Source organism: Macaca mulatta, chromosome 12 (genome assembly GCF_049350105.2).
Source record: "Macaca mulatta isolate MMU2019108-1 chromosome 12, T2T-MMU8v2.0, whole genome shotgun sequence".
Taxonomy (NCBI): domain Eukaryota; kingdom Metazoa; phylum Chordata; class Mammalia; order Primates; family Cercopithecidae; genus Macaca; species Macaca mulatta.
In genome coordinates this window covers 132,515,947-132,543,409 of record NC_133417.1, presented here as the reverse complement: position 1 = coordinate 132,543,409, position 27,463 = coordinate 132,515,947, and the positions used below count along the sequence as shown (strand labels likewise).

Here is a 27,463-nt window from a genome sequence, read left to right as displayed (position 1 = left end):
TTGAGAATTCTTCATTTCTAAAACACCTACACATTCAGTTTGCTGCCTTTTAGCAGAGCTAACAGTGGAGAAAAGTAATGACACTTGCTATTGTACCTCGTGGTCCATCAAGACCTTCATTTCCTGGAGTTCCAGGGAGACCCGGAAGTCCAGGGAGTCCAATTTCTCCATGTTCCCCAGAATTGCCTCTTTCTCCTGGAAAACCTGGTGTTCCTGGTCCTCCAGGCATGGCTACTGCTGGTTCTCCCTATAGCACAGAAATTATGTTATTACTATATAGTGCTTCCAAATCCTCGCTGATACTGACTAGTCTCTGTTACGGAGGCTGTAAGTCCCTGTTGCACAGCAACCACCATGCCATCAACTTTCCTTTTTGAACTCTAGTTGCTGACTTTTCTATAAGATTATATTTAATAACACTTCAGGATATGTAGCCTCCACTTTTTCAGAAGACTGTGGGATTGTCTGTAAAGAGAAAAATCTAGATGTTTTTACTTTTGATCGTTTTTCTCATAGCTAACCACATTTCTTTCTAGTGTTGTCCCATTTTAAATACTCCGAGTGTTTATGAAACGATTAAAGATGCTATCAAGATGAAATCTGCATTCTGACACCTTATGTTTTCCTTTCTAAAATGGAAGATGATCCAGAGAAACGTTTAAAAAATTTAACATCTTCATCATCTACAAATATATTGATAATTTCTACATCTAGAGTGTTCTGCCAGGTAGGTGCATACAAACTGGCCAATTAGTGGTCACCCGCCCTGTCTTCTGTGACAGTTTGAGTTTGAATTTTTGCATACCTTGGCTCCTGGGACGCCTGGCTTTCCAGGTAACCCAGGCTCTCCCAAATTTCCAGGACAACCCAGTGATCCTTTTGTACCTGGAAAACCTTGGTCTCCTACAGAGAAAAAACAATAAACATTGTTGTAGGATTAGTCTTATTGAAAGATTCTGAGCAGTAACTCTCTTATCTCTCAACCAGCCAGAGATGCTTTTATGAAAGTTTAAATGATAATAAAACCAACTGATAAATTAGCAATTTTTTAAAAGTTCCAAATCAAATTACATTGGTTCCCATTTTAAAAAATAACTTTCTCTATTTGGTTGTTTAGTATGGCTATGATCTTGATTCAGCAATTCTTCAAAGCACTGATGCTGGTTGACCATTTGACTTTGTTTTTGAAGTATTTTTTACATACAGTGTACAGGTAAGTGGATTTTTATATACAGATGTATTCATGTAAGCATGACCTAGATTAAGATACAGAGCTTTTGACCGGGTGCAATGGCTCACACCTGTAATCCCAGAACTTTGGGAGGCCAAGGTGGGGGGATCACCTGAGGTCGGGAGTTTGAGACCAGCCTGACCAACATGGAGAAACCCCGTCTCTACTAAAAATACAAAAAAAAAAAAAAAAAAGCCAGGCATGGTGATGCACACCTGTAATCCCAGCTACTCAGAAGGGTGAGGCAGGAGAATTGCTTGAACCCAGGAGGCTGTGGTTGCAGTGAGCCAATAGTGCCAGTCACACTCCAGCCTGGGCAACAAAAGCGAAACTCCATCTCAAAAAAAAAAAAAAAAAAAAAAGATATAGAGCTTTTTCAGCACCCCAGGTAGCCTTTCCCAACAGAGTTGCTTAAGAGAATTAAGTCCTAATGCCCCATAGCATCCATTGCACGTAAGGGATTAACTTCTTATGCCTTTATAGTAGGCGAATTGAGAAAGGGTTCAACACATTTTCTGTGTTCTCTGGTAGAGAAGAGGAAGCCACGGTGAAGCAAGGCTGCATTCAGAGTGTTCCTTCATACCCTCATTTGACCAATATTTAATTTGCAGTTAGTTCATGGGATTCATTAGATTCAATTGTGAAACTGTAAATCTCTACTTTCAAGGAGCTCTTGGGTTAGTTCTGGTTCCCATGGTCAACAGTCTTCTTCCAGAGAGTCAATACCTAGAGTTACAAAGTAGGGATGTAATTTATAAATGCAGGGTCCAAGAAGAATGAAGTACAAATGTGAGCCAGGCTCCCTTACTTCACAGATCATTAGGAAGAAAACCAAGAAATTGGACTCAAAGCCATTCTTGAGACTCCATGAGAAATGTGATTATGTTTTCCATTTCAAATACTCATAAATTGAAATCAATATTCTCATATTTGGGCAAAATTAATGTGTAATAAACACTGATGACATACTAATCCAAGAGCTGAAACACCAAAACATGGATGCTATTTTTGACAAACATTGTAAATAATATTGTAACAAACATGAAATTTTCATAAAACTTGCAGTTCTGTGTGAGAATCCAGGGACTCAGGTTATTCATATGTCATCCTGGACAGGACTTTCATGTACTTGTCAGTGGGCAGGTTTATGTCATTGTGTGAGTTCTCAGCATCTAGATTTTTTTGGAGTGTTTCCCCTTTGAGGGGAAACAGCATTTTTTTTTTTCCTACAGGAAAATAAATTCCGTAATTTATTTTGGAGTGTATGGGGAAATCAGCTATTTGTGATTTAATAGTTCCTTTATTATTTAAAAAAATAAAAAGAAATGTATACATGTAAAAGATGCAGGCATTTATTGAGAAGTATCAAAAATGTTTTTGAAAGCCAACAATCAAGGTTCACTATTACCATTTTGGTGAATTTCCTTCTAGTTGTTTTCTATGTGTTTTAAAAAATACAACTGAAATGAAATTGCATAAATCAATGTAAATTCTGCCTTTTCACCTAACATTATTATAAGAGATTTTTCCATTTATGGCTCTTGGAAAACAGTTTTTTTTTTTTTTTTTTTTTTTTTTTGAGACAGAGTCTTGCACCTCAGCCTCCTGAGTAGCTGAGATTACAGGCACGTGGCACACCAGGCTAATGTTTGTATTTGTAATAGAGTTGGTGTTTCACCATGTTGGTCAGGCTGGTCTCAAACTCCTGACCTCAAGTGATCTGCCCACCTCAGTCTCCCAAAGTGTGGGATTACAGGCGTGAGCCACTGTATCTGGCCAGAAAACATTTTAAAGAGTATTATGGATATTTCCTATGTTACTCATTTTTATATCTTATATCCTCTTTATATCTTTATATTGTATTTTACTCATTTTATTTATACGTATATACATCTTCTAAATATCCACAATGAACTTTATGTTTGAAAAAATTTTAAATTTACCCTTAGGTCCAGGAGGCCCAGGAAATCCAATTCCTGGAATTCCTGGTTCACCATCAGGTCCTGGAAGACCAGGATCTCCACATTTCCCCATAGATCCAGGCATACCTTAAAAACAAAAACACATATGCATCTCCACATCAGCAACTTTCCTTCATCTTGTTATAAAAGAAAATGTCTAAGTTCTCTGTGTCATCCTATCCCTTTTGCACATTAAGTTTTTTTTTTTTTTTTTTTTTTTGAGATGGAGTCTTGCTCTGTCACCCAGGCTGGAGTGCAGTGGCGCGATCTTGGCTCACTGCAAGTTCCGCCTCCCGGGTTCACGCCATTCTTCTGCCTCAGCCTCCTGAGTAGCTGGGACTACAGGTGCCCACCACCGTGCCCAGCTAAATTTTTTTGTATTTTTAGTAGAGATGGGGTTTCACCATGTTAGCCAGGATGGTCTCGATCTCCTGACCTCATGATCTGCCTGCCTCGGCCTCCCAAAGTGCTAGGATTATAGGCGGGAGCCACCACGCCCAGCCAAGAAAAATGTTTTAACACAACCCCAATCATATGTTCCCCTTCCCTGTCCCTATCCAATGGACTAATCTTTAGGAATTGCAAAGAATTTTGTCAATATAATTTAATTCCTAACAGGAAATATTCTAGATGTCTTGAACTATGTAAGTCTCCCTCCATGCATGCAAAACTCAGTTTTACATCACGTTGGCAAAGAAATTCGGTTTTCAAATGAAGATGCTATGGAAAATATCCTAACGAATTACCAGTGGGCAAACATCACTTGCTCCCCCACCAAAACTCCATAAAGGTTTTTCTGCTCTAAAATCCCTCTTAAGTAGTTACATCGGTTCTCCTCTGGAACCTTTATATTAGAAGCACCAGTTAGTTAGAATAATTTGGATAACCTCAGAGAACTACAGCAAGTCCCCAGCCTGCTTGCTTATCAGATAAGACACTGCCCTGTGCTCTCTTTTGGAGCCAATGAATACATTTTTTCCTTATAATGGGGACAGTATTTTTCCAAGAGAGTCAGGGTGTTGTCTGATGCCATGCACCAGATTTGGCAGAGGGTACTTACCAGGTGGACCTTGGGGGCCAGGATGGCCAGGGGGCCCTGGAGGTCCTGGTGGGCCTGGAACTGGTGTTGAAACACTGAGTTCTCCCCTAGGACCTTAAGGAAAGTTGTGGTCATAAGATTGGGGTATATACTGAAGCTTGTCTTAGATGATAGGGGAAAATACGATTATAAAGGGTTTATAAACATATCCCAAAGAAAATAAAAAATAACCTCTGTTTTCACAGGCTTCAAAACTAGCTTAAGGACGACCAGCCCATAGAAACTTTCTTATTGAATCAACAAATATTTATAAGTTTAGACAATTGTCTAATTGTTTTAACCCGTTTCCTGTTTACTCTGAGATAACTCACAGATGACAGTCCTAACTTTACCCCCTTCTATTAGGATTAGAGACAAGTTCTGTTTAGAAATAACTCCAAGAACAGTTATTGTATTTTATTTCACATTGAAAATCAGATTTGCTTTAGCCTCAAAGAACGCGTTTATGTAAAATTAAATTAGCGCTGGCAGCGAGCTGCACTTCTATTTTTTTTCTAAAAGGGAAATTAATAGCCTAACATGCTGGTCTATTGAAAACAGTCTATTCCAAAAAATTGATAATATGGAATTAAGTTTAAACGTTGGTGAATACTGATAGGATACTTATTTATTGGGTGACTAGTTTCCACAGGAAGCCTATTGAACGAAACAGTAAGTTTTGATATGGGCAAGGCCGATGCGGGTTTGTGAACTTGGACACTTCTCTTAACCTCTCTGGTAAGTTCTCTGTCATAAGGGAAAGAATGCCTACCCAGCAGATAAGGACACGATATAACATTCTGACCACAGTGGCAAATGTTAAAAACATGTTTAGTGATGTGTTGTCTATATAGTCATTTATTTATAGAAAAAAATAGGTTTACAGTATGTGATGAGACAATTTTGATAATAATATGTTTTATGACAATGGAGTCCTTTAGTAAAGATTCACATTTAGAAATAACAGAAGAGGCCGGGCGTGGTGGTTCACACCTGTAATCCCAGCACTTGGGAGGCCTAGGTGGGTGGATCACTTGAGGTCAGGAGTTCAAGACCAGCCTGGCCAACGTAGTAAACCGTGTCTCTACTAAAAATACAAAAATTAACCAGGCGTGGTGGTGTGTGACTGTAATCCCAACTACTCGGGAGGCTGAGGCACGAGAATCCCTTGAATCTAGGAGATGTAGGTTGCAGTGAGCCGAGATCACACCACTGTACTCCAGCCTGGGTGGCAGAGCAAGACTCCATCTCAAAAAACAACAACAAAAACAGCAACAACAATAGAGCATTTGGTGATGGATTAGAACAGGGCTAAATAAACTTTTGCTGTAAAGGACCAGATAGTAAGAAATTTAGGCTTCGTGATTCAAATCTACTCAACTACTCAATTCTGCCATTGTAGCATAAAAGCAGCCAGAGGCAGTACACACAGGAGTGCAGCTGTGTTCCAAGAAACTTTATTTATGGATACTCTAATTTGAATTTCATATAATTTTCATGCATCACAAAATATCATTAAATGTTTTTTTGATCATTTGAAAATGTGAAAACCATTCTTAGCTTGATACAAAATCTTAGCCTGATACAAAATCAGGCAGTGGGCTGGACTAGGACAGTGGTCCACCACCGTTTGCTAGTACCTGGATTAGAACAGCAGCCTCCTTCAGCCAGGCATGGTGGCTCATGCCTGTAATCCTAGCACTTTAGGAGGCCGAGGCAGGTAGATCACCTGAGGTCGGGAGTTCAAGACCAGCCTGGCCAACGTGGTGAAACCCCATCTCCACTACAAATACAAAAATTAGCCTGGCATGGTGGCAGGTGCCTGTAATCCCAGCTACTCAGGAGGATGAGACAGGAGAATCTCTTGAACCCAGGAGGCGGAGGTTGCAGTGAGCCAAGATTGCAACATTGCACTCCAGCCTGGGCGACAGAGCAAGACTCCATCTCAGAAAAAAAAAAAAAAAAAAAAAAAAAAAGAATAACAGCCTCCAAAGTAAGGTGCGGATAAACATAAATATTTATTTATTTATTTAATATATAGAGAAAGTCATAAGATTTAAGATTTACATGCATGTGTGGACAGAAATGATGCATACATTTATAACACATAATGTAAGGTTGTGCACTCTAAAAGTTTTACCGATGAGGGAAGATACTATAAAATGATTTAGAGACCACGGGTTTACTGGGTCTACCCCTTTAAAGTGATTTTATTTTATCTATCTATCTATCTATCTATCTACCTACCTACCTACCTACCTACCTATATATCTATCTATTTATTTATTTTTGAGACATTGTCTCAGTCTATTGCCCAGGCTGGAGTACAGTAGCACGATCTCGGCTCACTACAACCTCCACCTTCCAGGTTCAAGTGATTCTCCTACCTCAGCCTTCCAAGTAGCTGGAACTGTGGGTATGTGCCACCATGCTCAGCTAATTTTTGTATTTTTAGTAGAGGTGGGGGTTCGCCATGTTGACCAGGCTGGTCTTGAACTCCTGACCTCAAGTGATCTGCCCGACTTGGCCTTCCAAAAGGCTGGGATTATAGGTGTGAGTCACTGTGCCCAGCCTAAAGTGATTTAGAAGTAAAACATGACCATGGTGGCATTATTTGCTTAAAACTGTCAGTAGCATGCTATTCTGACCTTCAGCCACACTCCTGAATCCAGAACTACGGCCAGTATATGTATATCCCAAAAGTTACCTGGACTTTTAAACTATTATCAGACCATTTCCTTCATTTGTCTTAGATATTTTAAAGTTTTATTTGTAACCTGCCCATTGAGTTATGGATCAAAATCAACAAATTTGTGGCTGGGCACAGTGGCTCACACCTGTAATCCTAGCACTTTGGGATGCTGAAGCAAGGATTGTTTGGGGTTGGGAGATGGAGATCAGCCTGGACAAACAGCAAGATCCTGTCTCTACAAAAAATAAAAATAAAATGTAAGTTAGCTGGTCGTGGTGACACATGCCTATAGCCCCAGCTACTCAGGAGACCAGGCGGCAGGATCTATTAAGCCCAGAAGTTTGAGGATGCAGTAAACTATAATTATGCCACTGCACTCCAGTCTGGCAACAGAGTGAGACCCTGTCTCTAAAAACACACACACACACACAACAAATTTGCAATGACGCTTAGCATCTATTCATTTCATATATTTATATAAGTAATAGATATGGAATATCCTAGGAAATTTCAGTTGAATTGCCCAGTAATGGAGAAAAGATGAGTTTTCTCTAACATACCCTACATATTCTTTCCTGGCATCTGTGAGATGACATATTCTATTCATTAGAAGCAAGTTTCTGTATTTTCCTTAGTCTTTGAGAAGCTTCGTTAGCTCTAGAAACCATCAACCCACTCCATCGGAAAACAGGACTGGAAAGAAAACTAACCAACCGGCTTCTCCGCGTGGTCCAGGGGCTCCAGGAACTCCTTGCGTGCCCTGGGGACCAGGTTCTCCTTGGGGTCCGTAGCCAGGTGGTCCAGCTGGTCCTGCAGGTCCTGGGGACCCAGGGGAGCCAGGATCCCCTGGAGGACCTTGGTCCCCCTTCTCACCACTCAGAGCCTGTGACAACAGGAATGTGTTTGAACCATGCTTCATTCCAGTATCTTCTTACGACAGGTTAATCGTCCTCCAGATATGAATACCAGTTAGGCTGCCATTGAGATCTTGAATTAAAAGCATTTGGCATTTGATGAGAATTATTACTAAAATAAGAGCACTGCAGGTTTCTGCCATTTTGTGTCCTTTGGAGTTTAGCAACATTTTTTGAACTTGAAACTGTCTTGAGTCCCACTTGAGATATCTTACAATGACAGATCTCTCATATGATAATAGCCACTAGAACTAAGTTCAAATTGACAGTAGTTCAAATGACTTTAGCTGTGATTTTTATGATAATGTTATATTACTGAAATAAAATGAGTACAGCAAACCTTTATTTGTATTTTCACCAGGTATTTTCATGACAAAGGGGATTTCCCACTTCCATTTTCTCTCATAAACTGTCTAGTTTTTAAATCTTCATATGCTGTAACCTTGAAAATGATTTGTAGATTTCAAAGAAGTTGAATTTGACAAAATAATTTAAGCCCTCTTCCTTCCCAACATGGCCCTCCGAAATAAATTTGACTCAATTTTTCATTGTTCAATATCATCAGATGGCTAAGTGGTCTGTCTCCTTTTTTAATGACAGGGTGTAAGCCTCCACAAATCACCACCTTGATTTTTCTCTCATTTACCTTATGGAATATCTTTACCAGAACTTATAAAGAAAAATTAGTGAGATGCAAGTAGGGACATCATACAAATTCTCTTAATACTAGACCAACAGAATTCTGGCACTGTCGCTTTATAAGCATAACTACCACAAAGTGAACAGCCTGGGACTTGGCCAAGGCAGGGTCTGAGAACTGCTGGCCCTGTAGATGCTGCCAGCCAAAAGGATTTTGTAGTCAGAAGCATTTAGGAAAGACCAGATAGCTTATCTTCATGTGGAAGACTCACAGTTCATATTCTGACATTAAAGGGTCTGTAAATGAATCTTTAAATTAGTTTACCAAGTGTCTCCAAACCTGTTTGAAGTAAAATCTGTTTTATTGGATAACACAGGTTAGCCCCGGGAGAAACTGGTATTTCATAGAATAGTTTGGGCAGCATCCCTTGCAAACCTCTTGTAAATACGTTATGATGACAGGTGCTCACCCTCTCACTCTATGACATTTTAAAACAAATCTTAGGGCCGGGTGCGTTGGCTTACACCTGTAATCCCAGCACTTTGGGAGGCCAAGGCGGGCAGATCACCTGAGGTCAGGAGTTCGAGACCACCCTGGCCAACATGGTAAAACCCCATCTCTACTAAAAATTTAAAATTAGCTGGATGTGGTGGCACATGCCTGTGATCCCAGCTACTTAGGAGGCTAAGGTGGGAGAACCGCTTGAACCCGGGAGATGGAGGTTGCAGTGAGCTGAGACTGCGCCATTGCACTCCAGCCTGGGCAACACGAGCAAAACTCCATTCCCCACTGCCCGCCCTGCAAAAAAAAAAAAATGTGAGAAATTCTTTCATGAAAAGGGATTAAATTGACATAAACTTAAATATCTTAAAACGACAAAACAGTCTCTTTATTTGATTATGATACCTCTGAATATGCTGTCTTCTAATGCATTTATTTTTACTTAAAAGTATGGACATAGCCCCCAAAATATTTATTAAACTTTCCACTATATATCATTTTCTGAACCTTTCCATGGACTCATTTGATACAAATATGGAACTGTAATTTGTGGATGAGATGGGGTTATTATCAATATAGAATTTTGTTTGGTTGAAATCACTGAATGCTACCTATTTATTTTATCAAAATACTATAACTATTTGCTTGGGTTATTCCTGCTAATTTGAAGATGCTTCATTCTGCAGTTAGAGGGATGAACTGTGCTGAGCGGCCATTTTTGGAAAAGAAATCACTTTTATCTCTAAACTTCAGAGTACTTCATTCATAGGGAGGGTAAAGTTGCTAAATACCAACCAGTTCGCCTTTAGGTCCTGGTAATCCTTTCACTCCTGGAGTTCCAGGAATTCCATCCAAGCCCTTTCTCCCAGGTTGGCCTCTGAGCCCCGGGTCCCCTGGGGCACCCACTTGCCCCTCAGGCTGAAGTGTTTCACCTTTTTCTCCTTTAAGTCCTCGGTCACCCTTGGCACCTGGGAAACCCTAGGGTAGTACAGAAATGAATCTGCATTGTATTTTGTTAGAATTCTTCTTGTGTCAATCTTAAAAGCAGTGTGGACAAGAACTTTTCAATTTTAACATGAATTTTTTCAACACACTTTCTTTGGTCCACAAGTATTATTTCAAGCATTTTGTTTGTTTTGCTTTGTTGTTAACTTCCAAAACTGAAAAATAATTCAGTTAGATAGTGTAATTCAAAACAATACACACCATAATCTAATTCAATACCATAGAACAATCACCATAATTCAGGTTATGTTTGAATATTGGTAAATTTTAACAAGCCTCTCTGAATAATTCGATCTAAGTATATTTATCTATAACTTTTTGATTCACTATGACAATGAAAATTCTAATTTTTAACAGACTTACTGTGGTATAATTTACATACCATAAAATTTCTCCTTTATAAGAATACAATTCAGTGATTTTTAGTAAATTCATAGAATCATCCCACAATCACCACAATTGTGTTTAAACATCTCCATCGCGCCCCCAAATTCCCTCAAACCCATTTGCAATGAACCTCTGTTCCCACCCTCAGCGCTAGGCAACCACTAATCTGTTTTCTGTTGCTGATACCATTTCAAACTGTTTATAAATTCATTGACTCATTCACTTAATCAGTCACAGATTTATTCATTTAATCAACAGGTATCTATAAAGTGCCTACTCTTTGCAAGGCACCAAACTGATAAGTGTGTTGCAACCGTATTTCTAGAGTGTGCACTTTTTCAAATGGAAGCTAAAGATTTAAAAACATGAAATCTTACTGGAATTCCTGGAAGACCTGTATTTCCGGGGGACCCTGGGCTTCCTTTCAAGCCAGCTGCACCTGGTCTTCCTGCAAATCAACGAATTATTAACTAACTCCTCATTGAACGCCAACTCTGAGTGGACAGGGTAATACAATGTATGAAGAAAATAGAGTGTTTTCTTATGGGGAAAGAAAGACAGCTTCTATCATAAAACATAAATGCAATAAGAGAATGGGAGTAAATAACAGAACAAGAGATCATGGAAAAAGTAACTCAGATCTTAGCTCCTTAAAATTTTATCTTCACAATTTTAAGATTATATCTTTATTTTTTCTGAGTATATATTACTTTTAAAAGTAATATATGCTCGTTATAAGAAAATTATACAGAAAGAAGAGACTAAAAACCACCTATAAATCTACTACCAGAAGATAATATTTGCTAAAGTTTAATGTATATTAATGATAAATTTTTATATCCACAAGTGCATAGGACTCATATACACACTATTTTGGAATTATAGTATACATATGTCAATAAGTATGAATTTATAGCTTCGTTTTAAATGGCTGCATGCTGCCTATTGTGTTGGTGAGCCATCATTTATTTAGCTAAATTCTGTTTTTAGACATTTAGACGTTAGGTAGACATTTTTCAACTTTTAACTGTTGTAAACAATGCTTTGAAAAATATCTCTGGGTATTTAGCTTTCCAGATTTATCCAATTATTTCCTTTATAATAAATTTTTAAAAGTATAACGGCAGAGGCAAATGGTCACAAACTTTTCTAAGGTTTTGAATGTCTCTTGACAAACTGCATTTTATTGTACAATTTTATATTTCCCATAGATATTTAAATATCTCTGTAAAGATGATCCCTTTAAATGACCCTCTGGGTGGGTCTTTGGTCAGTTAATCAGCACATATTTATTCAGATTCTATTTTTTGCAAGATACTGAGCTGGGGTGTATATTTTTATAGGGATCCAAACCATTTTACTGCTTACATATCTTCTTTGAGCTGCACCTGGATAGGCCAGATGTAGAGAAACTATGAAAAATACAACAATGCAACGAGTGGACAGCATCAGTGAGCTGCTCACCTGCTCACCTTGAGCCAAAGAGGAGACTCAAGGACAGTCTAGGAAAATAATGATTTTTTATCTTTTATTGTTTTTCCTCCTTATTTCCCTCGTTCATTTTCTTCCTTTTGGTTTTTGTTTTAATAGAACACTTCCCTTGGATATTTGGATACTGAACAGGAGTGACATAAGGAACAGCCCCTACCTCCCCACTCCTCCTTCCCTCACAAGCCTGTGAGCCAGGGCAGGAGCAGCCATTGAAAGTAGCAGAGGCCTTCATAAAGGAGAAGTCAGTGGGATCCGAGGGGACAAAGGATCCCTGCCCAAGTGCATGTCGTCCGGTGGCTGGCCACAGTGTCCATGGCTGCCGCCATTAGTCTTTCTTCTTTGGATTGGGACCCAGTCTCCCAGAAGACCCTATGCCAATGCAAATGGCTACTGGATGGAGATAACATATAATATTCCCTATCCAGGTTGCCAGGTAGACCTTTGGATTAACTCCCCAAAAGCAGCCCCCCAGGAGACAGGCTACAGCACTGTGGTCAGGGGATGCAGGCGTGGAGGGCAAGAGCATGCCTCTGGATTTAAGTTCAGTCTCTACCACATTATCATTATCAGCTGTGCCACCTGATGCCTCAGCTTCCTCATCTGTCAAATGGGGTTAATTACAGCACCAACCTCTAGGGTTGATGTGAGAAATAAAGGAATGGAGGCACATAAGACACTTGAAACAGTGCCCAACACACAGGCCAACGGCTCTGTAACTTCAACTCTTACTGGTTAATGATACATAATTTGATGACACTGTCTGAAGACCAAGGTGCTGGTGGCAGAGTCAGGACTGTGGGTGGTAGCAAGGGAGAGAGAGGCCCTGTGTAGACAGGGGAGTGGCACAAGGGGCAGAGGAACCCAGTCAATAAACAGAGATGTTTTGTACTTCAAAGTTTTGTCCATAGGCAGTTTTGTGACTGAAGACGGGGAGGTCAAAAGCAGAGGTGGTGACAACCGTGAGTAACCAAGTGGGACAGAGAGTCCTGGCCTGGTACAGAATTGTCAAGAGAAAACTTGTGAATCATCCTTTATTTAAGCCTCAGGACACTGGCTATAAAATGTTTTTTTCCGCCCCCCCTTTCAAAATTTGACTTAGTGGCTAATTTTTTTTTTTTTAAAAAGCACCATGAGATTTAAATAAAAATTCCAATTCCTTTCTTCTGATGAAAACTTGGAAGATTTATTAATGCGGGGCCTAACATGTTGCACAGTAACAATGGGCTAGAGCCGAGTGCCTGCTGGCCCGTTCAAATGTGCCCTCAGTTTGTTTACTGTAGTTCTGCAACTCTCTTGTCCCCAGCACTGAGGATGTTGCAATTTTTTAAAATAGCATTTGCATCTTTAAGAAGAAAGTGAAATACCACATATTCCTATGACTCTTTTGAAAGTAGGAACATGAAAAAATGGACTGAGGAGGGTTGTGTCTTTTGAGAAAAAAGGGAGAGAGCATGTTTCTTTATGGAAGAGAAAGAGGGTGTGTGTTTCATGCAGCTGCTTCACTGCCTTCAGTTAACTGCTGTTCTCTTGTAGGACTCTGTGTTGACAATTCCTGCCTAACACAATACTTTGCTAGGGGTCAGCAACTAAAATGGAACAGGGAAAAATACCAGCTTTTCTTGGATTTTGGCTGACTTTATGTTAATAAAATATATGTTTTTGAAACTCTCCCTCCAAGTTCATATAAACCACGTCATGACATCCACCAATCAAATGCCTTTATTTTCTTCCAGTGTATTGACCCTTTTGTGCTTGCAAAAACACTTGCATGCAAATTGTTTGTACCTGGGATTCCTTTTACACCATGTAACCCTGGCAACCCTGGGAGACCAGGGGACCCTGGGATATAAGGGCACTGTGTACACAGCAGGCCTGGTTCTCCTGCAACGAGAGTACACTAGCATTACTTATAAAGCTACACCGAGTCCTCAGAAAGAACAAATATTTTCCAACCACACTATCATTTATTACGTTTAAACATTTTTATGTACTGAAAATTATCTAGGACATTATACATATTAATTTTAAAATTCATCTATTATAGATCTGCTTACTTTAATGTTCTGCGCTCTACAGTTCTTCTGAAAGGGGAAATTTCAAGACTCTAACATAAAACATCTATTTCAGTGATTCTTTCCTTGCATGCAGGCGAAAACTCACATTTTAGGGATATCCAACAATTTATTGCATAGGTGCCAAATAAATTATTGATTTACAGATAAACAAAATCATCACTGACTGGTAGCTATTTGGGGTCATTGTTATCTCAGGGGGAAAATCAATGATAATAATGATGATGAAAAAGGCTTATCCTAATACAACATTATTGATTGAACCAACCTTTGGGCCCGTCAACGCCTGTGATTCCTGGAGACCCTAGATAGCCTGGCAGTCCGCGATCTCCAGGTGGACCCTTGCGAAAAACGATGTCACCTGTAAAAATACAGCACCAAAGGCAATTTTTTATTTGTGTTTTTTTTTTTTTTCAACTTAGCGAGTGTTGTAATATACGTATTATTTGAAGTGCATCTCTCTCATGCTTGTACTGGAAGCCTAGTCTTAAAAGTTTATCTGCAACTGAGAAGACATGGTGACCAGCTCTTCCCTTCATATTACATTTTTAAGGTAGTTAATCTTCGAAAGCTCATTTTATAATTTTTTTTGGTCACAGAATCAACCTATTTTATCTTACTTAGTTGTTTCCAGTTATTCCAAGTTGATATGGTTTGGCTGTATCCCCACCCAAATCTCATCTTGAATTGTAGTACTTCTATAATCCCCATGTGTCTTGAAACGGACCTGGTGGGAGGTAATTTAATCATGGGGGTGGTTACTCTCATGCTGTTCTTGTGATAATGAATGAGTGCTTATGAGATCTGATGGTTTTATAAGGGGCTTTTCCCCATTTTGCTCAGCACTTCTCCTTGTTGCCATCATGTGAAGAAGGACATGTTTGCTTCCCCTTCTGCCATGAGTGTAAGTTTCCTGAGGCCTCCCCAGCCATGCTGAACTGTGAGTCAATTAAACCTCTTTCCTTTATAAATTACCCAGTCTTGGGTATGTTTTTATTAGCAGCATGAGAACAGACTAATACACAGACAATCCCTTTAGCATCTTGAGGCAAAGGATCAAATCTTATTCTGGATATTTTTTGATACATTGTATTTTCCTGATATACTGTAGATGCTTAATATATGTTGAGAAAAAGAAAAATGGATTCTGACTCAGGGTATCATCTGTTTTCTCTTTGTTGCTTGTCCACATCAATTGAGTTGTCATTCTTAAGGCGGGTCTCTAAGAAAGCTCTTTTCAGCTTCCACATTATCTGCTACTGTAATGTTACAATGGACAGCTAATTCTCTTAAACTGGTTAATTGTGTTCAGTAATCTAATTGTTGGCTTTGTCATTTCAATTACAGGTTGAAGGCAATGGTCATTAAAGCAAATATTTAAAAACTGTACCATAGCTGTCCCAAATTTCAGAAAAACAAGATACCACTAGAAACATTTAATTTCGTTGGAACACAGAAGAATGACCATTTTGTGATCAGTTTTCTGCGTCTTTAAAATACCTGGAAGGTCATCTTTAAATGGTACAATCTGATAAAAGTTTAATACTTAGTGTAGACTTATATGAATACTACATTCATACATTTTTGTATACTTATACATTTTCATACTCAATTAATGCTTAATTCAAAAAATATTTGAGTACCTGCAGTGTTCCCCATGCTACATACTGGGCTTAAACAGTTAAAAAGATATAGTCTTTGACCTCAAAATACTTTGATTCTTGTAAGAAAAACTGACAAAGACAAAGATAAGGCAATGTAAAAACTTCTACAGTTGGGTTAACCTTGGCAGTTACAGGATGTGGACTCATTGAAAGCTTTCTGCTGGACTTGAACTTGAAGCTGCAGTCTGAAGGACAGATGGGTGTTGCTTAGAGGAGGGAAGGTAGGAAGCAAAGACCCCTGGACAGAGTGTAGCAGGCACTGAGGGAGCATGACACCTCCGGGAGGGAGCCACGAGCACCTGGGCCCAGATCTCAGCTTTAGCTTTATTAGCCCTGTGAACTCTGTATGTCAGCCTTGACATAGAAAAAAAGAGGATACTAAATTTCCATCTTTTTTTTTTTTTTTTTTTTTGAGACGGAGTCTCACTCTGTCGTCGGGGCTGGAGTACAGTGGCTGGATCTCAGCTCACTGCAAGCTCCGCCTCCCGGGTTTACGTCATTCTCCTGCCTCAGCCTCCCGAGTAGCTGGGACTACAGGCGCCCGCCACCTCGCCCGGCTAGTTTTTTGTATTTTTTTAGTAGAGACGGGGTTTCACTGTGTTAGCCAGGATGGTCTCGATCTCCTGGCCTCGTAATCCGCCCGTCTCGGCCTCCCAAAGTGCTGGGATTACAGGCTTGAGCCACCGCGCCCGGCCGTAAATTTCCATCTTAAAAGAGACTTGGAAGAAGCTGAGATTATAGGCACACCACCACACCTGGCCCCAGAAAAGCTATGGTAAAATATAAAGTGTGATCTATATGTTCGTGAGGACCTCTTGTACCTGTGAGCCAACACAGAATGCTAGGGGGCTCTGTAGAAGAATGCAAAGGAGAGGATGCCTGTGTCAGGACCTGTGAGCACCACTTCAAGTCCATTGGGCCACAGCTCTGTCATCTGGGACCCCTTTACCTCATAGCATGTTGCCTTACACCCGTGCGGCACACCTGTGGCCTACTGTCCTGGGGCTTCCCTGCTGATGCCAAGGCATGGGACTTCCTGGGAACCACGCAGACGCAGCGTGGAAGTGGGAGGATGGGAGGTGGGGGGCTGCTCCTCTCTTGGGGGGAAATCTTTGACCCATGGGAACTAGGAGCAAATGGATACGTTCTTGCCTCTTTCTCCCCTGGCACAGGCTTCTTAGAAGATAGTCTCTGGGGCTGAACAGGTAGTTGCATTTGGTCAAGGCCAATTTGATAGCCACCCATCCTTCCCCGCATCACTCTCTTTGTCCCTGCCTCCTGCTCTGCTCTCTGGGAGACTCTGGCTAAGACTTTGCTGCATTTGTTAAGTAGTCATTGCATCAATTTCTTTCACATAGAGTTAGTGAAAGGAAGACCATCGGAAAGATAACTCATAAAAACCACACAGACTGGTGGCTAAGCTGTGAGGAGGGTTTGTCACCCCTGGTTTGCACACAACTGTCATTTGGTGCCGTACACAAAAGGGATCCCCTTCCACATCTTTACCTGGTGGTCCTGGAGGTCCCGGCGATCCTGGAGGGCCTGGTGAACCGGGACAACCTGGGGACCCAGGAGTCCCCATGGCATCCTTTCCTGGGCGGCCTCGTTCCCCTTTACTTCCTTTCAAGCCTGGCCATCCAGGGGCTCCTCTGAGGCCAGGCCTTGATGATCCTTGGAGAAAATAATCATTTCTTGTATTTTACATTTTTTCCTGATTAATACAAATTTATTTATTTATTTATTTATTTATTTATTTATTTATTTATTTATTTTTGAGACGGAGTCTCACGCTGTTGCCCAGGCTGGAGTGCAGTGGCGCGATCTCGGCTCACTGCAAGCTCCGCCTCCCGGGTTCACGCCATTCTCCTGCCTCAGCCTCCCGAGTAGCTGGGACTACAGGCGCCCACCACCTCGCCCGGCTAGTTTTTTGTATTTTTTAGTAGAGACGGGGTTTCACTGTGTCAGCCATGATGGTCTCGATCTCCTGACCTCGTGATCCGCCCGTCTCGGCCTGCCAAAGTGCTGGGATTACAGGCTTGAGCCACCGCGCCCGGCCTAATACAAATTTATTTTTTAATTGTAAGAGTAATATAATTTTATTTATAAAAATTGCACAATGGAGAGGTACATAACACATTTGAATAAAAAAGTGAATATCCTTGCTTTTTTCATCTGTGGCCTTGTTAAATAACCACACTACAGCGAAGTGCAGAACATTCCATTCCCACGAGAAAATCTGTCTAATTTATTACAAGAAACTGAAACAGAGTTTGGGATGCACTGTATCTTTTTATTTAAAAGGAAGTGAGAAATATTTCCATATATGCTACTTTGTAAATTTTTTTTTTTTTTATTAGAGACTAGAGGATGCCTCCAGTGTCCAAAATGAGAAAGAGAGAAAGTTGTGAAGTGGACTTTATTCCTGCCAGTGTCTTAGACATAAAAGGGTATGATGAGGGATGGTCACCCTCCTGGGAAAGGAGCTGTGCCTGGTGGCACAAACCCCACCCTAATCTTAAAATGGTGAGAATGTGAGGAGCAGACAGTCTCAAATCTCTGTCCCACAAACATTTTAACTATTAAGAAGAGAGATGCCACCAGCAAAGGGCTGAGAAACCAGCTGAGGTAATATCTGATCATGTCCTGTTATGTGAACATAAAGACAGAATCTTCTGATTGACATGTTTCAGAGTTTTGTATTTTTTTAAATCATATTTTACTTTGGCATATATATTTGTTCTAATTTATGGGGTACATGTAAGATTTTGTTACATGTATTGAATGTGTAGTGTAATGATCATGTCAGGGTATTTTTGAGTATCTATGACCCAAATATTTATCATTTCTGTGTTGAATACATTTCATGTCCTCTCTTCCAGTTAATTTGAAATATACATTGTTGTTAACTATAGTCACCCTACTCTGCTGTCAAACATTAGAATTTATTCTTTCTATCTTACTGTATGCTTGTACTCATTAACCAATCTCTCTTCACCCCCAACTCCATCAAAAAAACTCTTAGAACCGATAAACAAATTCAGTAAAATTGCAGGACATGAAATCAGCATATCAAAATCAGTAGCATCTTTTTTATGCACCAATAATGAAATAGCCAAAAAAGAAGTCAAGAAGGCAATCCCATTTGCAGTAGCCACACACACAAAATAAAATACCTAGGAATACATTTAACCAACAAGGTGAAAAATCCCTGCAAGGAAAACTACAAAACACCGGTGAAAGAAATTGAAGAGGACACAAACAAATGGAAAGACATCCCATGCTCATGGATCAGAAGAACTAATATAGTTAAAATGACCATACTACCCAAAGCAACCTACAGATTCAATGCAATCCCTATCAAGATACCAATGCCATTTTTCACAGAAACAGAAAAAACAATCCTAAAATTCTTCTGGAATTAGAGCTTTGTAATTTTCCACTCATTGGCTTCTTAAAGGAGCCTTTTTTTTTTTTTTTTTTTAACTTAGTGGCCTGGCAGGGGGAAGGAGGTCTTCTTTAATGTCAGAGCTCTAAAATATCTTTTTGCCCCATTCTAACTGTAAGAGATATCTACTATTAACAGTTTGAGATATATCTTTCCATGCATATTCCGGTACATATGATATTTATCCATTTCTGTATCTATTTTTTTAATAGTGGAATTATAGTACACTTATAGTTCTGCAGTCTGCTTAATTTTGAGTAATTTTCAAAATTATGACGTAGTATAATATACAACATTATACAGAGAAAAATATGATCAGTGGCAGGTGCCTAATAGTTCATCACATTTTGCTCTTTTTTCTTAGTTTTGTTTTCATTAAAAAGAACACGCTACAGTTATACTTGATGAGTCCCTGTGGACCATCCCTGAGCCAACTCTTTTTCCTCTCTCAAAAGGTAAACACTCTAATCAGTCACAGACGAAAGTTTAGAACTTTACAGAAAAAGTGTAATGTAGGCATCCTTATGCAACTCGTGCTATGTTATGAAAACTACCATTTTAAACCAACCTCATTACCATAACATTGTTTTCTATTTCTGTACCTCCTCTGAGTTTCAAGGACCCTGCTCATACCCCGAAGTCACTGTAAAAATTCCTGACAATAAGGTGCTTACACTTAGTTAAAACTGCTGAGAAGTGAAAAAGAGCATTTCTATATCAGTTTGTATCAGCTCCACTCCTTCTTCCACTATAAATTGCAAATATGACAATTTAAGAAGCTGGAAACACTATTTTATTTTATTTTATTTTATTTTGAGATGGAGTCTCACTCTGTTGCCCAGGCTGGAGTGCAGTGGCACCATCTCAGCTTACTGCAACCTTTGCTTCCCTGGTTCAAGCGATTCTCCTGCCTCAGCCTCCTGACTAGCTGGAATTACAGGTGTGCACTACCCATGCCCAGCTGAATTTTTTTTTTTTTTTTTTTTTTTTTTTTTTTAGTAGAGACAGGGTTTCGCCATGTTGGCCAGGCTGGTCTCGAACTCCTGACTTCAGGTGATCCACCCCCACCCCCCCCCGCTTAGCCTCCCAAAGTACTGGGATTACAGGCATGAGTCATTGCACCCAGCCTGGAAACACTTTTAGATCAGTTAGTGAAACGTTTGTCTTATGTAAATAATGCAAAATTAATAGAGGACAGTGTATTTTCCTTTGTAATAGCATTTCTACTTGTACGCTAAGAAACATGGACATACCAGGACTTCCAGGAACTCCGGGGGGACCACTGGGACCTGGGAATATATAACATTAATTAATTGCTTAGAAAGATGTAAATGCTATCCCATCTACTTTTGAAATCTTGGGTGACAATATAATGATAGTTAATAATACAGAGTTTTCGTATTTGTTCCTACTCTCACCTAGACAAACATTAGAAATTTTCTCTTATTTAGACAAGAGAAAACGAATCTTAGAAGTCTAACACTCAAAAGTAAATCATGCCGCCTTATCATTTTCACATAATTCAACAGAGATTTACTAAGAGCCTGTTGTGTGTTCAGCACTTTGCTGGAAGTGCAGACGCCAGAAAATCAAACAGTGCTGGAACATCCAGGATCTGCAGTTTGTCTTGGTGTTCCATCTTAGATTGCTTCCACCTGTAATATCCTGGGGGTTATAATTCTTTTATATATACGTGTGAGTGATTTATAGTAAGTGAACCAGATTTTTAAGACAATCTATATCAATGTCTGTATTCATCTGTCCTTTTATTTAAAGACACTGGGAAATTTTATTCTTTTAAGTAAAATTTTCCTTTGAAATCTTCTTCGTATCAATCATTTGTCTAGATCAGTGGCTCCCAATCCTGGCTGCATACTGGACTAGTCCAGGGAGTTTTTACAATCTACCAGTGTCCAGAGCCCTCCTCCAGACAATGAAATCAGAATGACAGGGTGGGACCTTGACGAGGCCATTACAGAAGTTCCTAGGGATTCCAATATGTAGCCAGAGATGAGAGGGATTGGCCCAGAACTTTTGGATTTCTCCAAAGAGATACAGTATAAGTACATGAGACAATAATTCATGGCATCAAGGACAGATCATTGTTCCAAGAGTCAGGAAACCAGAGTTTCAGTTCCCCCTTGCAAATCTCTGTGAGTTTGTTCGGGGTCTCCATTTTTCCCTTCATAATCCCATTGAGATTGCCAATGCCTTGTACTCCCTCTTCCTGCCCTCCTCCAAGTGTTTCCATGACAGATTTGAACTTTATGCTTTGCTACATAAAGATAATTTAATTACCTTCCCGGTATACTACCTATGAAATAAAAATATGAAGAGTAGGAGACATCCAAAAATAACAGCCCTATGAAAACGAAGAGATCTCCCTTCCCTTTCCTCACCCATGTCAACTCTATAAGCACATGCTATTTATTACCTTGAAAGAAAACCAGAAATATGTTCAGCAAATGCTCTGGGAAGAAATTTATTCTTACCTTGTGGGCCACGAACTCCTTTGGGCCCTGGTGGGCCTGGAATGCCTTCATCTCCCTTTTCCTGGTATGTGTCATAATATTCTGTCTTAGAGGAGAAAGAAATGAATACAGAGAAAGGATAGCTATTTATGGACAGCTCACCAAGCATAATTACTTCAGTTTCTTCATTTTGGCCCAAAGATGGCTGCCTTCTTTTCCTGAATTCATAGGTTTACATGTTAGCAGGTATATAATAGTCACATAAATGTAGGTGGAAAAATTTAAATAAGTAGACCTTTGTGGTGTCACAGTATCAGATATTTTGTGGGCTTTCAATTAGAAACACATTTTATGATGTGACTCAGGTTACACACCCACGTTTATATGTACACATTCATACATACCTATGTATGTGTGCATATGTATAGAAAAATGAAAGTTTCACAAAATAATGACTTATTCTTACAACATATGATCAACCCCGACACTTTTTATTCTATTCTATTTTACTTTTCAAAAATGCTGGTCCTGGTGGACTGAACTTATTTTCATTTTGGAAGTGTATGGAACCCACACATCAAAAAATACTGTATTTATTGTTTCTTTAAATTCCAGGGAACCCTTGGCCTGCAAGAATCGAGGAATATTGTTTCTGACATGCTCAGTGGACCTACTGCCAGTGTTCTTAACCATTTCCTTCCTCAGTTGAACTTCTTTTGAGGTTAGTAGAAGCTGCAATCAGAGCTATATGGAATTGAATCTAAGAAAATACACAGTGAGGAGTGCTAAGAATTCCTCTGAAATGTAATGAAAACATAGATTTCTTTTAACATTCAGTACATTTATCTTGAAGGAAGCAAGGTGGAAATATCAATGGTTTTAAAAAAACCTCTTTGCTTTTTCATATGCTAGATGGATCAATGACTTTGTTGACTTATTTAAGATGAAGTAACAAGAGCCTTGTAGTTAAGCAATATGTATAAAATCACAAAAGTATTGTATTAACAATATAACAATAATGTCCACCATGAAATCTGTAATGATATGCGTGCACCTACCAAGTGCTGGGCACAGTGCTAAGTGATTTCACAAAATAACTCATTTAATCTTCCTGGGAACTCCACCAAAGTATTTTGGGACTGTTATAGTTTGAGTGTGCCCCCTCCAAAATTCAGGTGCTATCAATGTGATAGAAGTACGAGGTAGGGCCTTTAGGAGGTAATTAGGCCATGAGGGTTTCTCCCTCATTAATGGGATTAAGGCCCTATTAAAAGAGGCTTCGAGCAGCCTCAGGCCAGCTTGCCCTTCTGCTTTCTGCCATGTGAGGATGCAGCCAAGAAAGCCCTCACCAGACCAAGGACCAGCATCTTGATTTTGGACTTCCTAGCCTCTAGAACTGTGAAAATAAATTTCTGTTATTTATAAATTACTCAGTCTCAGGTATTCTATTGTAGCAGCACAGAACAGACTAAGACAGGGGCTCTATGCATCCAAATCATTTGCTTTCAGGGTAAAGATGCAGATTTCCAGGCCCCACTCCAATTCCTGAGTTACATTACTGAGCATGGGGGTCTGAGAACGGCATTTTTAACAGGACACTCTTTCCCCTCATGACTCTTTTGCCACAATGTGCCATTTTGTTTAACCTGCATGATCATCCATGGCAGCCTTGCTTGGCACACTGAATGTGAGAACCACTGTGTTTTGAGGTAGGAGATGAATGGACACCAGCACTCAGAGTCTGGATCCCCTTTCTTCTCTTCTTCAGCTACAGAGTCACGGAATATAGAATGTGGCTGTTCTGCAGTTAGGAGCTGACATCAAATACATGTCTGCTGGGAAGGGGAGCACGGCCTGCTACACAGAGCTTGGGCTGGAATGATTGCTTTTCGCTGACCATGTATTAAACCCGTAGTTTAGCATCTGCTGCCTAAAAGCTCAGGACCCGGGCCCAGGTGCAGGGGAGGAGAAGTTGACTTCTTCATCCCTTGTTGCCTCACTGTCCTCCTCTACCCTGAAGATGCAGGATCACCTTGGGCCTGGGCTGCTTAGACAAAGCTTTTCGTCTCTTCCATAGCCCAGCATGGGCATCACTAGTACCTTCCAGGGACCAAATAGAAATATTTACGCATGGTCAAAGGGACAAATAGTGACCAGCTATTTTCTGCCCTGGTTTGATAACGAGGTAAATGTTACAATCTCTCTCACACAGTTAATGAGAGACACTGATTCAAAATTTCCTTGCTACTTTAAAGAACTTGATCAAAGATAGCATTGATATCGTCTTTAGTCACACTTACTGGACCACGAAATCCTGGAGGGCCGGTGTCCCCTTTCTGTCCCTACAGTGAAAGACAATTACAAATTGTGAATATGGTCACCCAAAGTATTTACATATAAAAAGCAAGATGTACAGTTAAAATGAACAATATATTGATGTTTATATGTCATGTACAAACCAAATGAAAGTTAAAGGGACACTGACTTTAAACTATTTTCCTGGAGAGCCTGTATCTGGGTAAGGAATCCTATCTACAAGGTTGTACAGAAGTTGCTATTGCCCTGGTGGTTCTCCAGGTTTCTTTCACAACACCATCTTCAGTGCTCGTTCATGTACATTTCTCATTCCTGTGTTCTCACCCTGGTTAGAGGCACAGGAATATCAGACTGTGGGTTGTATGCATTTCCAAATGTCTTAGCTGTAACCAACCCCCTTTCCTTCAAGAAGGCATTTCAGAATTCTACTGGAAGTGATACGGTTAAAGGGTAAATCTTGAATCTGCACATATACCTACATATATAGCCATGTGCCACATAACAATGTTTGGGTCAATGATGGACTGTGTATATGATAGTGGTCTCATAAGATTATAATACCATATTTTTACTACTCAATTTCTATGTTTAGATATACAAATACCCACCACTGTGTTACAATTGCCTACGTTATTCAGTATAGTAACATGATATGCAGGTTTGTAGCCTAGAGTAAGAATCTCTGCCATCTAGGTTTGTGTGAGTACACTCTATGATGTTCGCATAATGAGAAAATCACCTAATGATGCATTTCTCAGGACATATCCCTATCTTTAAGTAACACATGATTACACATGACTTGAAAATGTTTGTAACATACTGTCAGAAGTGTAGAATATAGTTCACAACTAATTGACCACAAGCTTTCAATGTATCATGACTCAGATTGAGACTCATGAACTCTAGCCTATGCTTGATCTCAAATAACCATAAACTTCCTACAATTGTAGGTCTTTTTCTACCTCTTCCTCGTGGGAAGCTGGAATCTCACTGGTCCTAAGTCAAACAGCTTCAAATACACAGCACAAGTTTAATATCTTTTCCTCAAGAACACCCTTCAAATGTTTAAGTAAAGTTGCCACATCTCTCTTTTCTTCTTAACAGACCTAGCAGCGTATTTGAATGAAGCCTGTTACAGTAATCCCTTGTACTTAGGTCCAGGATGTAGGTAAAAGTAAAAGCATAGGCAAAACCCAACCTTTTAAAAATAGGATATTAGGGAGAGGGTTACCTTAATGCCATCTTCACCTGCTAACCCAGGGAAACCCCTGTTGCCCTTGACTCCCTAAAGAAAAGAACAGAAGGAATGAATGGGTCAGAAGACACAGGAGCCAACTGCTTCTGGGGGGAACAGGTGCAATTTGAACTCCTCTGAAACAAAGGAATGTGCTCAGATGATCTCTCTTCACAGTGGAGTTGTAAAACTATGATTCCCAAGTGCAATTTTTAAAACCTGTAAGCTTTTTGTTTGTTTGTAACTATTTAGTGACTTTTAAAAATCCTTCTTCAGCTAGTAGGACTGACATTTTTACTACCTCCATGGGCCAAATCAAGTCTATACCTCACTTCCAGGGAAGCCAGGAACGCCGTCTTTACCGGGTTTTCCCTACAGCAAAAACAAATAAAAAACATGAAGTTTAATAAATATGGTTAACTTTACAAATACGGAAATCTTAAGTGATATGATCATCTCCTCTTGACTTCAGGCATGAAAAGCCTGAGTAGAGATCCTCACCCAGGTGTTAGAAGGAAAAACTATTAACCACAGAATGCACAATGGCCCTCTCTTTCCAGGGAAAGCATGGGAAACTAGAGAAATGGGAAACTAGAGAAATGGGGAACTAGAGAAAGTCAGAGAAGGAAGGAAGGAAGGACGTTAACAGCCAAACTTAAATTAGAGCTGATGCTGTTCATCCTAAGCTTGGAAGGAAAATAAGAAACACACTGGGCAGCGAAGTAAATAAGGAAGTCTAGAAAAGGGAAGGTGTTCACAGTCCTTCTATTCATTTATTTGAAATATTGGTAATTCCTTGGACTCCAGGTGTGCCTATATTTAAATACATGTATAAAAGATATAGCGTGGTATCTCAACCAGCAGCTTGGATTGACTTTTATGGTATTTGCCCTTCCTGATAAAATTTAAAAATCACGTTCATTGAATATTGTTTTTTCCTTAGGCAAAAAAATATGTTTTTTGCTTATGTATAATTTTTATAGATTTTACTTTTCCAAAAGTATAACTTTTAGAAATTTAACACAATATATGGATTTAAATCTTTCCAAAATGGATCTGGGTAGGGTAGTGGGGTCCTGCTGCTTCCGTTTTTCCAGCCACCCACTTCTGGTCACAGATTGTCCTATATCCTTTGTGGGGGGCTGCTCTTCCCTCACTCTGGGTGGTTCTGATGGCACTGTCAATCTGAGTAGCCCACTGCCCCACTGGCCTGGCCAATCATAGTACCCTTTTCTCTTGGTCACAGCCTTTTTTCCAGAGTGAGACCAGATATGACCAAGTTGGGCCAATGAGATGAATTCCCTGGGATTTTATAAATGGACACAGGGAGAGAGATGCTGGCTTTCTCCTCTAATGCCATCAGCCTGAAGTTGTTTGCTGCAGGGTAGCTCTTTCTTTCCATCTCCCCTGACACGGAAGATCATCTGCCAGAGGAAAGAATGAGGCTGATATGCAGAGAGAAGCAGAAGTGAGATGGAAAGGGAGTCCTGCCCTTATTTTTTCAGGCTCTGAAGTCCTTGAACCCTGTTTTAGCCTTGAACGTCTTAAATACTTGAGCAAGTAAATCCTGCCTCCCAAATCTTAAAGAACAAAAATTTTTAACTGGAGCTAATTTGAGTTGGGCATCTTGTTCCTGTAACCTAAAGAGTCCCAAGTCCTGACTAATCAAAACTGCACATGACACCGAATTTCCAAATTTACCTGCGGGCCGGGGTCTCCAGGAGCACCCTTTTCAGATCTATATGATTCTCCAGGCAGTCCCTGTATTAAGCAGAGCTATGTCAAGTTTTATGAATTACTGATTTTTTTACTTACATTGATTTTTATTAATTTGTCCCTTTTGGTTATTCTGCCATTTAAAAACATGTTTAAGTGCTGAGTCATCTAAGAGAGAAATCTTATTGATGAATAGTAATTAAAAAAACAGATGCTAAAAAAGCTGATGCTGAAGATAAGTCATAAGATGGGCGGCATTGGATGCATGTACAACAGTGCAAGGATTTCAGCAAGGAGTGGCTGTAAAATAACTCTAGCGTATTCATGATCTCTGCGGTCAAATGTTACTGTATTTTAGCCAATGTTAAGACTTAAAAGCAATAGCTGCTGTGGAGTAGCCATTCTTTTATTCCTTTACTTTCTTAAAAAAAAAAACAACTTAAGACAAAACACACATCAAACTAAATACTAGGGCTCTACTTTGTGTGTTGTGGGGACAATATAACTTTAAATAACCTACTGAGGGTCCAGGAGGTCCAGGCTGGCCGATGGCTCCCTTGTCTCCCTTTTCCCCCTTGAGGTCCTGCCAAAGAAACAGTTCAACATTGTTACAAATGGATGAAATGAGATTTCACTGATTCAACA

At 39.8% G+C, this 27,463-nt stretch overlaps 1 protein-coding gene and 1 long non-coding RNA gene across 6 annotated transcripts in view; one reads left to right on the top strand and one right to left on the bottom strand.

Moving 5' to 3' along the window:
• The window catches only part of LOC144333513 (uncharacterized), a 45,764-nt gene extending 45,165 nt beyond the window's left edge, over positions 1-599 (top strand). The window contains exon 3 of the long non-coding RNA XR_013402209.1: positions 537-599. This is a non-coding gene — a long non-coding RNA (uncharacterized LOC144333513). The remainder of the gene's footprint in view (positions 1-536) is intronic.
• The window catches only part of COL4A3 (collagen type IV alpha 3 chain), a 149,510-nt gene that overhangs the window by 31,962 nt on the left and 90,085 nt on the right, over positions 1-27,463 (bottom strand). For all 5 annotated transcript variants that reach the window (XR_013402206.1, XR_013402207.1, XM_077957715.1 and 2 more), the window contains exons 14-30: positions 27,339-27,401; positions 26,804-26,863; positions 25,430-25,474; positions 25,100-25,153; positions 23,853-23,894; positions 21,574-21,658; positions 20,335-20,370; positions 17,143-17,307; positions 14,241-14,333; positions 13,686-13,781; positions 10,787-10,857; positions 9,813-9,995; positions 7,677-7,845; positions 4,253-4,345; positions 3,175-3,279; positions 806-903; positions 97-247 (exon numbers count right to left, since the gene is read on the bottom strand). Coding sequence is in view for 3 of the 5 variants with exons in the window: in XM_077957715.1 (XP_077813841.1) it covers positions 97-247; positions 806-903; positions 3,175-3,279; positions 4,253-4,345; positions 7,677-7,845; positions 9,813-9,995; positions 10,787-10,857; positions 13,686-13,781; positions 14,241-14,333; positions 17,143-17,307; positions 20,335-20,370; positions 21,574-21,658; positions 23,853-23,894; positions 25,100-25,153; positions 25,430-25,474; positions 26,804-26,863; positions 27,339-27,401 (1,609 nt within the window). In the remaining 2 variants the exon portion in view is untranslated. The remainder of the gene's footprint in view (positions 1-96; positions 248-805; positions 904-3,174; positions 3,280-4,252; positions 4,346-7,676; positions 7,846-9,812; positions 9,996-10,786; positions 10,858-13,685; positions 13,782-14,240; positions 14,334-17,142; positions 17,308-20,334; positions 20,371-21,573; positions 21,659-23,852; positions 23,895-25,099; positions 25,154-25,429; positions 25,475-26,803; positions 26,864-27,338; positions 27,402-27,463) is intronic.